Source organism: Amblyomma americanum, chromosome 8 (genome assembly GCF_052857255.1).
Source record: "Amblyomma americanum isolate KBUSLIRL-KWMA chromosome 8, ASM5285725v1, whole genome shotgun sequence".
NCBI lineage: Eukaryota > Metazoa > Arthropoda > Arachnida > Ixodida > Ixodidae > Amblyomma > Amblyomma americanum.
In genome coordinates this window covers 63578681-63596167 of record NC_135504.1, presented here as the reverse complement: position 1 = coordinate 63596167, position 17487 = coordinate 63578681, and the positions used below count along the sequence as shown (strand labels likewise).

Sequence of the window (17487 nt, the reverse complement as noted above, 5' to 3'; positions counted from 1 at the left end):
GTAGATATAAACGGAAAAGATATTAAATGGGTTTAAATTCGACTAGTTGATTGTGAATGTGTTCTTTCATTGTTGTGCTTTTGACACCAGTTAAACACACGAAGAAGAACAGCACATAAGACGGATGCGCAATATGTGCAAGATATGTTAGTGCGCGCCCAAGAATATGAAACGGATAAGCATGTTTTTACATTGAATCCATTGAGCTAATGACCCGCTTCGGAGCGCACATGCTTAGAGAACAAGGTAAAATGCAATATAAAGGCCTGATTCACCGGACTGAGATGCATTGAATGAGTAATAATAGAAGCACGTCTGTAAGATCTTGTGCTCCTGCAGGCAGCCACTACGGAATCTTTCATTAACAAAACAAACAAAAATATACTGACCTCCTCAAGCTTCATTTATAAACAGAGTTAATTATTTTCATTTCCTGTTGATCTGGCGATCCACGTGCTTTCTTTTTTCATTGTTCTGCGGAGGAAAAATCGACATAATTTGCTGTAATACTGGGAGGTGTGATGCAAATATTAAAAAGAAAGGAAATCAGTATTGAAAAAAGAACAGAATGAGTCACGAACCTATATAAGTGAACCTCGGAAACTTGCGTCAACAAAACATTAAAGTACACATAGGGGAACTTCACTTTGAAAGACTCGGTTACCCGGGAGTGCACTCTAAACCCGAATACGCCTATATAGGAGCAAATGTCATTTTTATGAAATTGTGTGCTCTAAAGGCAATCTTATTACTTCCCTTTTATTTCTTTCTGTTTAGTGTGAACACCTAACCACACAATTTGTGCGCTGACTTTATCTGATCCCCCCGCACTCTGCAGTCTTCACCACTGCAGCTCGCAGCGTCGTGGCTCTGTTGCTTATTTGCGGGTGGCCCTAAGAGTTTGAAGGCGGGTAAGGGGCGGTCATATTTGCAAAATAGATTCTCTTTTTTGTGCGTCATTACCACAGAAATTAGGGACGAGTCATGTTTTCCAAAGCAGAAGTTATCGCCCGAAAAGGCAGATCCCTTTCGCACACCTCCCTTCATAAATTAATTCGTGACTCAGCGTTCCGCATAGAACCGCATCAAAGCCGTATTCAATAGCCAGCCTATAGAGCTCGTTGAGTCCGTAAAAACACTGGGAGTTACCTTTTCAAGCAATTTAACTTGGAATACACATATTGATTACATACGTTCAAAGGTCGCCTCAGCCCTTGGTATACTTGAGCGGTTTAGGCACATTCTTCCAATAAGGGTAAAGATCATACTTTACAATGCGTTAGTACTTTCTCATTTGCAATATTATAACATAGTGTGGGGCACAACAGGCATAACAAATCTTAACAAGATACATCTGCTTCAGAAAAAAGCAGTGAGATATATTGCCAATGTACCACTCTTTTCTCCCACCAGGAATATTTTTGTAAAGTATGAAATCCTTCCAATATTTGCTTTATATACTTATAGACTACTATCATGTTACAAATCTCACCTTAAACACCCCGACAACCTCATCATTTTGCTTGCACAACTCAGAGAAAACGCCAGCTGCCGTGACACAAGACACAGAGAAATTTGGTTTACCCCAACACCAAGAGCCTATTATGTGAATCAATCCTTATGTTATAACCTTCCAATTCTGCTGAACAGATTAAACGAAGAAAATTTTGACATAACCCTAAAATTAAAACACGAAATTCGGGAATACTGCCGGGAGAATTCTTTTCCTTGAGAATTTCAGATGCAATCTTTCTGATTATTATGCACCATTCTTTGTATGATTATCTATGACCTTTTCATCGCATCGAATTTTATTTTGTCATTTTTGCATGATGTGCATAGGTGGCCTGCGAAGTGTTGATTTATTTACTTTTGCTTTGTATGTATGTATGTTTGTTGTATGTATAGCCGTCGCTTTTCCTCCTGTACTGCCGGGTATGTAAAGGAGTAGGGACCATTGTCAAGCTGTCGCCACAACTTTTAGTCCCGGCTCCTCCTTTGTAAGAAAGGAATAAACTTCAACTTCAACTTCAACCGGCCCTACACTTTCCGAGAGTTTACAGTGAGCCAGGTCCTGGTATTCGTCGCGTATTGAGTGCTCGGAAAGTATAATCAATGACTTTTTAATTCAGTTTGTCTTGTGTCTCGGTGAGCTTCGCCTTACCCTCCAAGTTGAAAGAGCTGCTTGCCCGATTTCTCTCAGTGATTCTCTCACATCCTCTTTTAGATGCAGCGAAACGTCGACCGCTTGGCGTACTATCAGCAAAAAATGAAAGGCGAGCAAGACAATTCAGCCACGAACAGATAAATGAGAACCTCCAAGCCAGGAGATGCTCAATGCTAGCCGAGGGCAACCTCACTTCGAAAGCGCCAAGACACTTCTTGAGAAGCTTCTATTTGTTCTCCAGGCGCTAATATGCTGGTGTTTTGGTGTTGCCGCCTTAGTTGTCTCGTTCGCGTTTTGTTTCTTTTCTGATAGTGCGAGATAACGATGCGAATTTCCGTTCGCAACCTGCTACACGCCGCCGGGCACAACTTCCTCCTGATAGCACTGCACGGAATTACGAGGAGAGCTGCCGGTAGAGACGCACTTCCTTCCCGGAGGCGAGCACTCCCTCGCCCTCGGCGATGTGGCAGCGGCCGCGCATCGCGGCGCATCGTGCCACATGCGTGTCGGAGGGAGGCGGACCTCGGTGCGTCGTCCACGGCGGCGAAAGTTCCCAGCGCAGTTGCACCACTCGCCCGCGAACGGGCGACGGCGGAGCGGGCCCGCCGACGAATTGGGAGGAGGATCCGCGCGCGATAGATACACTCGGCAGTTCTACGACGCTGTTTCGCTTGGTTTTCGTGAGCCGTAGTGAGTCATGTTTTCTGCGCTGCCACATCCTGCTGAGTGTGTCTCTGCGTGTGTCTTGCCCACGTCCGGCGGTTCTTCGGGGCCCTCGGCGTGACGCTCCTCAGACTGTGTTCGTGGGCGTCGCAGAACTTTCGTGGATTCCTCACCCTTGGTGATGAACTGAAGGAATAGCTTCGTGTGATATCGACACACCGCGGAATGCATCGGGCCGTGCGCGACACCTGAAGATCGCAATAGCATTGGTGCACTTCGTGATCCAGGTTGTAAACTCTGACCATCTTTGCCTCAGCGTAAGGCAGGCCGGACTCTCCAAACTCCGAAAAAGGGATGCCTTGAGGGCGCGCTGTCAACTAAGAATAATCTCAAGAAGTGAAAAATAGCTGTGATTCTACACTTGTCCTTGGATTGTTGCGATTTGTGGTGCGTGGAGTACGTCCGGCAACGTCCACGAGTTGACAAAGTTCGCCGAGCCTGAAGCTAGCGTGCTTTTGGACATCATCAGGCGTCCTGAAGACCCACCGCACACGGCTTTAAGATGTGACACAATGTGTTTGAAATTGTTAGTTTGTGATTTTTCGAAGCCACGACTCAAGGGAGTCTCCAGGTGTGGACACGGTCTGGTTTTTCCCTCGAGCAAGGACAAGCCGCAATTGCTTCATCAATCAACAAGGACTTGGAAGGTAGGTCAGTTTGGTAGGGCAAAGCATCATTCAATTTACCAATCTGCCATTGCCGTAAATATGATTGGTCAACAGCTACAAGGCAAACTTAATCTCTCAGGGACTGTAGATGGGTTGACAATCCTCGGGCATGCGTTTTAATGATCACGCGATGGCAGCAATCGGCAGAGAGATAACTATATGCGTTTGAAACTATGACAAGCGCTGAAGTTTCTGATCTAAGCATTTCACAAGAAAATAGAAGAATACGACTCATATCCTCTTTGTGTGTGACATCCAACGGCTCAACTTTCATGTTTTGAAGTAGGGAGATGATCTGAAGGGTTATGGGGATTACGCACATTTTATGCTTTTGTAAATGCGGAATGTCTCTTTAAATATGTTGGAAATTAGGCTTCGTGGAGCAACGAGAATTAGGAGCCTTTCTTGACTACCCTTGGGTCACCTTTATAGCGCGCACATTTTCTCATCGCGGTTTTCCCCAGCGGTGGTTCAGTCGAGTGTCTTTTCCTGTTAAGCAAACTGAAAAAAAGAACGAAAATGGCGATGACTTCAGTAGTTTTTATTTCAAGATGAAATAACATAGAAATGGATTTCGCTTCAAATACATTTAATCTTTTTTCTTTATTACTATTGTTTTTTCATTCATCTTAAGGGTCACAGAAATTCAACTAAATCCTTCCCGTTTACACGTGTTTTATGCCCGAGTTTTCTGTAAGTGAAGTTCGGCTTTAAGCGTATGGTTTGCTTATAAGCACAAAAATCTGTTGGCGACACTTCGGGGCATATTAAGTACATGGCCTTTCTTTCTTAAAGCGGCCTCAATTATGAGTGTTATATGTGGATTGCAGAAGGCCAGAAATTGTTAATGCGGAACGTTAAAGGGACCACCAATCTGTTTTTTAGGGGTCAGCAGCGTATAGTTTTAGCGAAGAAATACACTCAATTAGGTGTAATAATCACGGTCATATCACTTCCTTCTAGCTCACGCTGTAACTTCTTGAAATGAGGCTTACATCTCCCAATAAACAATAAGAGGCACTGGAACACTTTCCTAACGTCGTAAATAAATTCGCCAAGTAGTTGGTCATGCCGTCAGTTACAGCCTTTGTCAAAAGTTTGGAGCCCATGGGGTTTGCTTGTGATCCACACCGCGTGCTTTGTGATGCATCCTTAGGGATCAATATCTGCTGAAAGTAAGATTTCTGTTCCTGCACCTTCCAATCGGTAGGACTTCCAAGAATGCTACAGGAGCCTTACTACACGACTTAGACGCGAACCCTCTGGGCTGTAAACTTTTGACAAATGCTGTACTTCTCAGCTAAATATTTCACCTCCGCTAGCAAAAGAGAACCCCGAATCACGTTTTGACTTGCTCATTCATTCCACTTTGAAAAGCTCGCGCACTCTTCTTACATGTGTATGTCTACACATGTATGTACCAAAATGGCAAGTCGATAGACGGTTTTAAGTGTCATATTAATGCCGCGCAGCAACTAAAGTAATAAAAAATCTAATTTCAGATAACACGCGGACGAAGCGTAGGCGTGCAGAGTCGGCAGCCCATTTAAAAACCTACGTTAAGAAGTATATAACATGCGATATAAAGGACTAAAAAAAACAAATGTTAGGAAGCAGGGTGGCCAATTTGAATTATAGGTCTTTTTTTTTGTTCGTTTAAACGAATTCTACCATCGCCGTACTTATACGCAAAGTGCTGCTTACAAGTAGCCGTGGTGGAGTCACGACATTTCGCATTTGTTTTTGTTTTTTTGTTTTCTTGAGATGCTCACTATCATGGGCGTTTTGTTCCCGCACGTGGACGGAGAAACAATCCTCATGTCCTTTAACGATCCAGCCCACCGCTAAAAAAGCTCTCGTCCTGAACAGGTTGGTGATCTCAGTAGCAGCGCCGTCTCTGCCAAGCGTTCATAGGAGCCTATTTGTGCTCGGAAATACCTGTGATTTCCGTGGTGGCATTGGCCAAGTGCGCCTCTGTCGGACTAAGATGGCAATGTTGGTATCCTTTGCAGTTAATAACCAGTGTTGTTGTTGGAACCTGATATTTTGCGGAGCCACGATTTCTGGTCACCAGCGCGGAGCCAGATCTCATGGCCAGACCACACAGGGTGGAAGCTAATGTCCGCCCGCCTGACTTACCTACCTTTGTTGACTTCAAGGTTCATGCACACGTCATGTCAAGCACAGCGACACCACATGCTGCGTTAGGCCTTCCGATAGGCTATTTACTTAGCTTGTTGTGCCGATAACGAAAAACAGGCAGGTTGCGCATCAAGATACCACTGATTTCGCTGCAAAATGTTCTGCGTGGAAATTGTGCTCAGTTATTGTTTTATGGGTCCGCGAAGCATCCTGCAAAGTGGAAGAATACAAATTTTTCATTCCTTCGAACTGTCTTCTAAAAACGCAAAATTGGTGTGTAAACTCAGCATGTAGTTTGATAGCCATAAAAAACACAGGAAAAAGAAAAGGTGTGCACACTTTTATTTCATCCTCCGTCCCAATTTGTGCTTTTGAAAAAGTATTTTCCTGAATTATACTGCAACTGTCGGTCTGATTCTAATTCTAATATGAGAAGTAGCTTGGAATGTCACAGCTTTTCGTTAGTCTACAAAAAAATCCACGTTAGGGACAACGCTAATTATGATTTCATTGCCTTAAACTTCTTGCGTACTATAGACCTGTCATGAGCTGTTAACTTCGCATTGTAGAGTTTTAAAACAGTACAGTAATTTTAAAACTTCAAAAAAGAATCATTTTGACCTTTTTATTCCCCGATGTCAGTGCACGTTAAAGAACACCAGGTGATCGAAATTTCCGGAGCCCTTCACAACGGCGTCACTCATAGCCTTAGTCTCTTTGGGACACAGGCTATGCTCAAAAACGTATGCTAGAAACCGAAGCCAAACCTTTTTATTCCCTCTTATCGTTATTTGTCCGATGCTCTGACTCACCCTTGTTTGGCTTTTTCGATCTTTCCTTCTTGTCCAGAATTCGTTTTCTGTATTTTGTTGTCCTTCCCGGCATAGCATGTGAGTATTGTCTTAACAACCCGAACAATCAACCATGTTTCATTGTATCACGCTGTACTTTCCAGATGTAGCTGGCTTCCCGGAACGTCTGGCTACACTCAGCAATGAACGCGATCCGCCTCTGCCTCGCATGGTTGGCCTGCGCTATGACGGGCGCACAGCTGCTTCCAAGTGGTGACGGAGTTGATGACACCTGCAACACCACATTACCCTGGGCTGTATCGAGGGACGAGTACGACGACATCCCAGACTCCGTCTTCGAGAGACTCATGCAATGTCCCGTAGGCCTACACGGGTGCTCCGACGAGCTCGTGAGCTGCAGTCCCGCAACGTACGCGGCCACCTGCTCCTGTGCACCCAACTGCAAGACGTACAGGGACTGCTGCTGGGACGTCGCCCTCAGTGAACCGTCGCCGGACGATTTCCCGGGCATTTCTTGCGTTGAAGTGCAGATTGGTTCTTCGTGGAAGAAGTTCATCTACATGGTCGTCGGCTGCCCGGTGACGTGGCCTGACGACTACGTCAGGGAAGGGTGCGAACGGCCGGACTCCTTCAACGACACCTTCTACCTGATACCGGTGACTAGCGTCAACCACGTCACTTACAGGTGAGGCGCGACGTCGACGGCTAGATTGCGGACGGTTTGTGGCTGGTTCGAAGCCCACCGCCGGTAACCCACTGGTAAAAATGGGTGCAAGCGTCCCCCGGCCCGGCGCCCGGCATCATCAGGAGTGTACGCTTGGAAGAAGCTCCACAAACCCCGCTGAGCTCTCCGGGGCAAAACCAGTTTCGAACACAATCAGCCTGCAAAGGTGGTTCGTGAGTAAGTTGAGAGGTCGCAACGAGTGTTGCGAGTTAGGTGAAGTTTAAATGAGTCCGCTCTCCGAGAGTTCAACACATAAAACTGCTGCTGCTATGACTGCTGCTGCATGTGATGAAGGTTCGAGCCACGTTGGCCGTGACACCACCTTTAGCAGGCTCCGAGGTTGCCCGAAACTGGGGCTTCGCCCACGAGGGGCGCAGCGGGGTTTACGGAGCTTCTCCCAAGCGAACACCCCTAAAGAAAGCCGGGCGCCATGCCGGGGGACGCTTATACCCATTTGTACCGGTGGGTGTCCGGCGGTGGGTTTCGAACCAACCACCTAGATTGCGACGGCTAGATTGCGGCTGTATTTGCACTCTTAATTCGGCATTTGCAAGCTGGCGTTCCTTGGGCCTGGAACGATAATATGGACCTGCACAAGCCGTACTGTTCAACAACAGGGCGCATAAGTAATAACAAACTTATCGAAAAGATAGAATGGAGAGGAAAAATAAAAATAAAAGTGCCCAACCCGTGCCGGCGGTTAGCTCAATGGGCTTAAACTTAGTGACATAAAGTTATAGTGAGGCTTCAAAAAAATTTAAGAAAAAGAAAGAAAAATAAAAGCGCCAATGGGGGGAGCAGATCACGCTATGAACATCACTGGAAAATAACTTATCCTTGAGAATTTGTGTTTGTATAATTGATAAAAGTGCGCGGCAGACACTGCTTTAGATTCCTGTCAAGTTAAAAAAACATTCGAAGTATGTGGGTGGCGGAAGGTTTTCGTTAACGTGGTGCTTCCTGTATTTACTGTAATAACGAAGTTTTAATAGAGAACGTAGTTTAATAGAGTACTATGCATATGAACTTTCGGTGCGCCTTCCTCTCACACAAGAGAGCCTTCATATATTTATGAGCAGTACGCATTTCATTGAGCCTGTACTTCTGAACATGTGTTTCGGTACATAATTGTTCACTGTATACCATGGTGTGTTACGTAACGCACCGCTGACAGTTTCCTTTAACAGCTTCCAGTCAGAATAGGGGATAATATATAAACGCTTTTGCAGCATGTTGGTACGTTGTTATGGTCGGCGGTGACTTCTTATATGCTAGTTTATGCCTCCTTGATCCCTGAATAGCTACGCTTTCCGAAAAAGCTATAGCGCAGCATGCGGGAAAAAATTAAGGGAAAAGGAAAGGGCGCACGTTAAGGAAAATAACAAGTAACCCAGTTTTTTGCAAAGGCCTTATTAACTCCTTTATTTCTTTAGCGTTACCGACCTCCTTATAACCGTTCAGTACGTGAAATGGACATATGAGAGCGCCACGACCAATGCTAAGCCTGTACTAAGGGTGCGCAGTTTCTCAAGCGCTGCAGATTTCGGCTGATAGCGTACGCGAAAAACACGAGGCCGTTTTCGAAGGCGAGTTGGCGCATTACTGGAATTGCTTTACTGGAAGCGAAGAAAGACAGCACAGGAAGGAATGAAGCTCACAGGACAACTGTCCTCTCAATTCGTTCCTTTCTGTGCGGTCTTTCGGCGCTTAAAACCAAGTCCCGAAAAAAGCGCAGCGCCATCAAGCATGGGAGCTGCAGGCATGCACTGAGCAGTAAAGATTTTGAACCTCGTGGTTTTTGCCGGCTCTAATTACAAGGTTTCCATTGAAAAAACGATAGCCTTAGGGCAGAGGCTTTTAATTCTTATTGGCATCACCTACGGCTCCGAAAGGACATTTACACAAGCTAGTGGCGATAGTTGTTGCGAAAACTGAAAGCTTACAGTCGTCAGTAGACGTCCAACTGCCTTACCTTTAAAATACCAGTAAGGACTTAATTAACTGATTCATCGTGAAATGCTCATTCTGGCATTTAGAAAGTTGTTTACAAAGGCATCAAGGAAGAGAATTGTTTTGGGGCACTAAAAACAGACGTAAAAAAATTGGCAGTAGCATAGCTCGGCTATGCCAGGATATACGTAGCGAAAGCTAAGGCATAGCTTGGTTAGCATTTGTTAATCTTGATTGCAAGTCCAGGTTAGTCTGGTTTCCTGGCTAGTTGTTGTCACGTGGTTTGTCACGCGGTTGGTCACGTGACCAGTCACGTGGTTGGTCACGTGGTGTGGTGCGACAACGGTAGGAATCCGAGCACCGCGAATCTGCGAGTTCGTGGCCAATGTAGCTTTCGCTACAAAACAGATCAATTGCAAGTTAACAAAAGCGCGTGTAGTACAGCAGGAAGAACCCCTTGTACCATATTCGTTTTTGTGGCATTGCAAAGGAGTGCAGTATAGCGGTTTAACATTACACTACACTTTGTCATGTTATAGCAATGCTTTAAAATAAACTTCTGCTCCCCCCTTATGTATCCACATTATCGTCGAATCTGTGTAAATTTATAGAATATCGGTTGTTCTTGTCTCTAATGTGCTGGTTCCTAAAGTATCAACCCGTTCTTTTGCAGCTCTCGTTATTGCCACCAAGATAAACGCATTTGCTTTCCAAAACTAAGTTTTCTGTAACGGTTACCAGAAGACTCTAGTAAAATGCTTCGTCGCAGCTTTACAATGCTAGAGGAAAGAAAAAGTTTGTCAATGGATTAACATCAATAAGAAATGGAATAATTTAATGCAGTATGTTTGGGACATTGCGAAGATACGGCATGTAAATAGCATGGTAGCTTAAGCGTCATACAAACACTTAGAGCCATGAATAATTTTAAATCACGGAAGAATATGAGGTGATATTAAAACACTGGTAGAATGCAATTCAAGCAAGAAGTTTTAAAGATATCTGAAACATTGGTAAGGTTAGATAGAAAGAGAGCACTGACAGCGTTGGGACGTGCTTTGATTGCAACGAAGCAGTCTTTCAGGATTTAGCTTGACGCTTTCATTTTATTTATTTCACCATTGGCTTTCGTAAAATTTGTTGGAAAGGTGATGTGACATAGTTATCAGGCAAACGAAGCTACAGAAATGTTAGACTCTAATGGTAAAAAAGTGCACGCATATTTGCTTGAGAAGAGCCTAGCAATTGAGAAAATTCGAATTGAAAACCAAGGTGTGAAAAAAGAGTGCATAATGATCACGCGAACGCAAGGCACAGTAATCAAGTTTATTTTTGAAACGTGCGCACTCTGTTATGCATGTGGCTGACTATTCGAGATGATTCCAGTGGCCAAGAAGAGAACGGAATTCGTTTCATCATACAGATAAAATTATGCAGTGGTTTCGCTGATATTAAACCTTGGTTCTGTTTAGTGAAAGCACCGTGTGCTAAACGATGAGCACAGAAGTTACAGCTGATCAACAACATTTGTCCAAAGCTTAATTGAAGTGATGGTGTCCACGTACAACACTCACCGTTTCGTCTTTTGCAGGAATGGATTCTGCGCACTGTGCAACGAAGACATTGTCAGTGCCGCTTTCTGGAACTCAACGGAGTACCAAGCAATTGACCGGGTTCGGGTTGTGCTGCCCGATATCGTAGAGGGTCAACCTGCCCTTCACCTCAGGCCTTGCAGCGAACTGCCACCGTACGACAACTGTTCCACAGACGTGCCCGAGGATGTGTCCCGACGATGCAAGATGTACTACGCACCCGTAGAAGACACCAGTGACCCGTATGGCCTTCAATACAGGAACGCATACTGCGCTCTATGTAACGGCGCTAACGTATCCCGGCTGTCCTGTAGCCCAGTTCTGCACTTAAGCAACGTCAGTGTGACGAGCCGGAAGACAGGAGGACCTCCTAATCTGGCAGCCTTATTCAAGCCGGTGGTTAGCACGCCAAACTGCTACGCGGAGCACGACGGTCACTGTTACATAAGGTACGCGCGCAGTCTATACACCGTGATGGGGAGGTCAGGAATTGGTGCTGTTTTTAACGAGACGCCTTCGTCAAAGACCCCGCCAAAGATACCAGAGCATGAACCAACAATCCACTACAACGTAAAGCACTACATCACGGTGGTATGCATGTCACTATCCATACTCTGCCTCACCATGAAAATGGTAGTGTTCTGTGCCTACCGAGAAGCGCGGAGCTTCTCGTCCAAGTGCACGCTGTGTCTGTCAGTGACACTTTTGTTCACACAGCTGCTCTTCCTTATCACTGGTTGCATAGGCCTTCCACCCGTCGCCTGCGCAACCAGCGCTGTTCTGATCCACTACGGGTTCCTTTGCACTTTCCTCTGGACGACCGTGCTTTCGTTCGACATCTGGAGAAGTGTAACGGCAGTGAAGCTCTCTTCAACCCGTGAGAAGACCTTGGCCATCTACGGCCTCGTCGCCTGGGGCCTGCCTATGGTCCTAGTACTAACGGCTGTCGGCGTTCAAGTCGCGGCGCCCTGGTCGTCCATGTCACCAAGCTACGGCAACCCTACTTGCTGGATCAGTACCTTCTGGGGCATCATCGTCTACTTCCTGGCGCCCATGGCCGTACTTCTGCTCCTGTGCCTGTTCTTCTACTTCTGCACGGTGTCCTATGTCCGCAGCACGTCTTCTGCGGCGGGGTGTACTCGGGAGGAAAAAGAATTGAGCGGGGATGCCGGAAGCCGCGCCAGGCAGCAGCGTAATCACGCTGCACTTTACGTTCGCCTTGCGCTTATCATGGGCGCCCCATGGGCCGTTGCCTTCCTGGGTACTTTCCTGCAGTTTACTGCAATCGACTCCATAGTGAATGTTCTGGTAGGACTGGAAGGGGCCTACCTGTTCTTCGCGTTCAAAGATTATCGCTACTTGTGCTCCTCGGCCCAGACGAGTTTGAGACCGAGGCCTCTGACCAGTAGCCGCGCAACGTCGAACTCTGACGTCTCTTCGTCCAAAAAAAGTCGACTCTCAAAATGGAAGTGATGTAAAAATAGAATGTCTACAACCGAAAATGTCGCGTATCGCGTGACGTTCGGATTCATTGGAGTCAATGAGAGTTTGTTGTCGGCGAGTGGTGCCTGGTGGCTTTTATCTGAACTATCACTGCGGAACTGTATTATTACGTCGGCAAAACCATCTTTGGACCTCACGAGTGTTCTTCGGCCTTCTGATGTGTGTTGGAGGCCGGTTATGCCTTGTCACGTGTATTTGCTGTCAGCACTGACCGTTGTGAGTGCAAAAGCAATGCAAACCACAATAAACCACGCAATAAGTATTTATTTTTATGTGTCTCGTTATTGACGCTGGCGTCAGAAGTACGGCGCCTGTGTACAACCCCCATTTTTCACGGCCGGTGGCAGGTGCCGGGTCTGACAGCCGTATTTCACCGCAAAACCATAAAAGGACTTGCTACTATTCGTCCCTCTGATTGGCCACAGTGGTTGTGATCCATCGGCGGTTGCTGGTCAACACCGTCCTTTGGGTGCGAGCGGGACGCTGTCGGTAAGTCCGCCGCTGAGCACGGCTTCGCCTCTTGAGCATGCGAGTGGTCTTCTTTCCTGGAACGACTCTCGAAGCGACCTCTCCAGAGCGGCGTGTTTTCGTCGTGAACGAAGACGCTGTCGTTGCGTTCAACGTTGTCTCTTCGCTCGTCCTTGCCGTCTTGTTGCCTATACTAGCCCAGGCTGGGTTATAGTAGAACCTCGCAGTGTCCGCGTTACTCTCCGCTGCCGTCGCCCGCTTCCTTTCCGCTCTGGCCGAGGTGAAGACCATCATGGCGACAACGGCCACGCAGAAGATGAACAATGTAGCCGCGCTCGCCGCATATATGGCGAAGTCTTGTGACCCTAAAACTGTTGCGGCGCTGGGTGGAACAGCTGGCGATGATGACAACAGCAGCGAAGGTGACGTCATTTCACTCGTCGAGGCAGCGGCCGGCGCAGCGTTAAGGCCGCCCTGCATTTGGCCTCCAGCTTCCGTTGGTAGTGCGCTCACCGGCGACGCTGCTTCTGGAGATGCTTGCTCTGGGGAAGCCACCGGTGGAGAAGCTGGCACTTCGTAAGGTTCAGCGGCGGGCCATTCGTAGAGAATGGGTGGGCTCAGCTCCTTGGTTTCGATGAGGGGGTCGGACCAGGAGACGCGACGCTTCATTGCTAGCAACAGGATCAGTTCTTCTTCCTTCTCTGTGGCCTTTCCAAATCGCTGCTATGCTTCTTTATTCTTGAATGCAATGATTGGCAATAAATGACCCTAAATTATGAGCTTGTCAACTTCAGTAGCTTAGTATAGTTCTAAACAGGTCCATGTCGTTTACGTACCTTTGAACCATCTTAACTTGTTTGATTTAAAAAAAAAATTCTCGCCTTGATTCATTTTTTAACCGCGGGCAAAACAAAAAAAAGTGGGAAAAAAGAGGTCCGGTGATAAAAATAAAAAAGTCTCATGAGTGTTTGGTCAGCTGCTGTATACGCTTTAAACTTCCGAAATCTGAATCAAACGTAAGATGGCCGCCGGACATGAAGGTGATTGCGATCTTTACGCCAGCGCTTACAAAGAAACGCAGAGGAAAGATGATTTATCTAAAGGAGAAGCAATCAGAAGCAATTCTTCTGAATTCAAAGCCCTTCCGAGGATAATTATTTTGTGTAATTGTTTCGAAATACTGCAAGCAAAAGTTCTATAACTACGCACGAACGGGTTATGTCCAGTGCGACTTCATACAACGCTCATAAGTGCTGACACCTAACCATTCTAACGAATAAACATTCAGTAAACTCAAGTTTCTGTATTGCTCGAATGTGAATGGAAAGATTTTTGGCTCAGTTTCGAACAAGCAAAGCGTGGGCATGTTACTTTAATATGGGCTAGCTCCATTTACGCCAATCATTCTTTCGAATGCATAGGACTCGTGCTTTCCGTGTAGGGGATTTCATTTTCTTTATTCGTGCCGCATAAACTACGCGTCAATACCTCCGTCTGTATATAGCTGCACAGGTATGGAATTAGCAGCATCCCGTTCATATTGCGCCGGTCGTAACTGGCACCTATCAAATAAACGATAGCGCTTCACAGTTCCGCCTAAGGGACTCTCTCGCAGCACGAATTGCGACAAAAACAAATATGCCATTCCCACAGTTGCATGTGGCCCATAGATAAAAAAATAAATACTAAGCGGACACACAAATACAGGTCTTCCGAGTTGCAACTGAAAGGAACGCGTGTCCTTTTTCACGCCTTGGCTTCATCAGCGAAGACGACTGCTGCGTCAGAACGCGGATGCTGGGAGCAGGGCGAAATGACGTAATGCTTTCACGGAACCCTTGCTTCTCTACAGCCTTAACTTACAAACAGCAGCAGGGCTGGATATTACCTTCTTGGACCTTCTAGAGTGGTGTTATAATTTTGGGTTGCAGTGCGTTAAGATATGCTAACATTGTCGGCTCTAGAATCCAGGAGCTCCTGGGATCATATTTTCGGCCAATCTCTCGAAGTTTCTCATAGCACTAAGCTCAAACGCGCCTTAGGCTGAAAGTAAATCCTTAGCATGCTCCTTCAGCTGTCACATTTTCACTTGCCTAATCGTAATTAAATTTATTATAAGAAGTACACTGAAGAGCGACGGAGAGGACTGACTTAAGTCATAATACAGCACTCAGACGCCTAAAATTTCTTAGACCTGCCTAGCCAGGGCCACGTGATAATCCAGCTGTTGTAAGGCAAGCCAGGTGTTTCCAGAAGGAAGAGGGGAGTAAGGATAGATGGGATTTTTATTCTCGTTTCACTGTTGAGGCGTTCATGACAAGGTATCTGTGGACTTCCACTCTGTCATAACTGCAGAGGTGACCGAGCGGTTTGAGCGTCCGCCTCTAATGCGGAAGGTGCGGGTTTCGATCTCCATCGTCACCAGTTCTTCATTCGCTTTTGAACTGGGTACAAGCTTTTCCTGACCTGGAGCTCACATTCCTCTGGGTCGTAATACTCCCAAAGAGTTTTCATCCTACATGGTGCATTTCAAGCACGTTAGCCATGGCACCTTTGTCCGAGGTGCTCTTGCGCCGTTAGAAATCGAGTCATCAGCGCCAGCATCAATATTTATTTTATCGCGATGGTACTTGCATGCTTGTTCCATGAAACGCCGGGACACATCAGAGCTTCGATAACTTACCGGACAAGTTTGCATGCCCGTGCACTTTAGTAAGCACTGTATTTTCCTGCTCTTTAAGGTTCAATGCTACTTTGCCGCGCAGTCATCTGATTAACTTCATTACAATGAACTCAAGTGCTTATGCAGAGGTCGTCACGCAAAAAAAAACGAATATTCACTGTTGCATGCGCCGTGCGAACCCTTACAGCATATCCTGCGCTCTTTATCAAGAGAGTTGGTTTATTGACGGGAAAGGCAGAGAGGTTGGCCGGAAAAATAAATATCTGACCTGCTACTCTGCATTTAGGAACGGGAAGAGGAGAAGAAAGAGGGTCACGGTGGGGGATGATGATGGGAGGAGGCAGATGAAAAAGACAAACAAAAAACAAGGACGCGTTCTAACATCACAAACGCAAGGTAAGGTCCATGTCGCTTAAAAAAGGTGAGAGCTCTCGCGTTGCCTGTACAGTTTTCGAAATACCTGGACAAGCGGCGAGGATCAAATCCTCCGAGAGGGGCCTGGTGTCAAAAGACATCAAAGCAGACGCTATGAAGTCTTTTGACACCACTCTCTTCACAGAACGCATGACCTACTCATCGTTCTGCTTTAAGTGCTCGAATCAATAGCCCCGCCTGGCATTGTCCACAGAAGCGAACGCTAAGAAATTACGCAGAGATTCGAAAAGCCCAAGTGACGCGGTGCTTTGTGAAAGCCGCCCCGGCTTGTAGCGCTAAAAGAAAAATGGGGCGGGCGTGTACTGAGTTGTGGTAACGGACAGAGTAATGGAAAGAGGCGGGTGTTGTCGGTGAGCAGCATTAGGAAGGGGAGACTGGTACGAACAGGCCTGCACAATGTAGACTCTGCCGTCGAGGTTGCCTTGACAGCGTTCATCCAATGAATGGCTCTATCTTTTATGTGCGAGCTATAGCCTACCTTGCTTTTAGTAAGTTCCTGGAGGCGCGCGATGAAAATAGTTTAAATAAGGCTCGGAGAATTACACTAAAGTGGATAACATGCGAATAAATAAGATGTACGAAAACGCAAAACCAACTGAAAAGAGGAACCAATAACTGCCGATACATGGAGCGGTTTCTCCGGTTTCAAAAGCTGACACGCTTCTCTAGCCTACTACGTAGGAAAACTAATAATTTTTTTCGGGTGCGTACCCACACAGCATACGTACTTACATCAGACGGCAGGACGCGTCAGGTGAAAATCACGAATTAAAAAACACGTTATCAACAGCCTGACTGCGCCCACTTCAGGGCAAAGGCCTGTTCAACCTGTCTCCATTTAACCCTGCCATGTGTCAGCTACTGTTACCCCATCCCGCAAATTTCTTAATCTCATCCGCCGACCTAACTTTCTACCGCCTCCTGCTACGCTTGCCTTCTCTTGACATCCACTCCGTTACCATTAAGGACCAGAGGTTATCTTGCCTTCGCATTACATACCCTTCCCAAGCCCATTTCTTCCTCTTCGTTTCAACCAGGATTTCATTAACCCGAGTTTTTCCCGTCACCCACACTGCCCGCTTCCGGTCTCTTAATGTTACACCTATCATTCTTCTTTCCATAGCTCGCTGCGTTCTGCTTAACCTGAGCTGAACCCTTTTCGTTAGCCTCCACGTTTCTGCCCCGTAAATGAGCACCAACAAGACAGTGTATTTATATGCATTCCTCTTGAGATACATTGGTTAGCCGACGTTAATGATCTGAGAACCTGCCAAATGCACTACGTCAGTTATTTCCTACCACTTATTTCATTCACGTGTTTAGGATCTGTCGTAACTACCTGCCCGAAGCCGTCGTATTACTTTATCATGCTTTCATTCACAGCGCCAAGAAGAACACGGACAAGAGGGGAGGAACCACAAAGCGCCGTTGAACTTGCTTAAATTCAGTTGCTGGACAAATGGGTACTTCATGCTTTCATTCACAGCGCAAAGACGAACACGGACAAGAGGGGAGACACCACAAAGCGCCGTTGAACTTGCTTAAAATCAGTTGCTTGACGAGTTGGTACTTCATGCTTTCATGCACAGCGCAAAGACGAACACGGACAAGAGGGGAGAC

At 46.4% G+C, this 17487-nt stretch overlaps 1 protein-coding gene across 1 annotated transcript; it reads left to right on the top strand.

The window, feature by feature from the left end:
* The first annotated feature begins 2664 nt into the window (after nucleotides 1–2664).
* Nucleotides 2665–12543, top strand: LOC144101788 (uncharacterized). The gene is made up of 3 exons (XM_077635001.1): nucleotides 2665–3537; nucleotides 6656–7197; nucleotides 10778–12543. Exons 2-3 carry the CDS (start codon nucleotides 6695–6697, stop codon nucleotides 12249–12251), a joined length of 1977 nt encoding a protein of 658 aa, XP_077491127.1. The 5' UTR covers nucleotides 2665–3537; nucleotides 6656–6694; the 3' UTR covers nucleotides 12252–12543.
* Nucleotides 12544–17487: the final 4944 nt, after the last annotated feature.

Excerpts from the sequence above, each read along its gene's own strand:
- LOC144101788 (XM_077635001.1), top strand. The coding sequence starts at position 6,695 with ATGAACGCGATCCGCCTCTGCCTCGCATGGTTGGCCTGCGCTATGACG. Across the intron at positions 7,198-10,777 it reads GTCAACCACGTCACTTACAG|GAATGGATTCTGCGCACTGT; the intron begins GTGAGGCGCGAC and ends CGTCTTTTGCAG.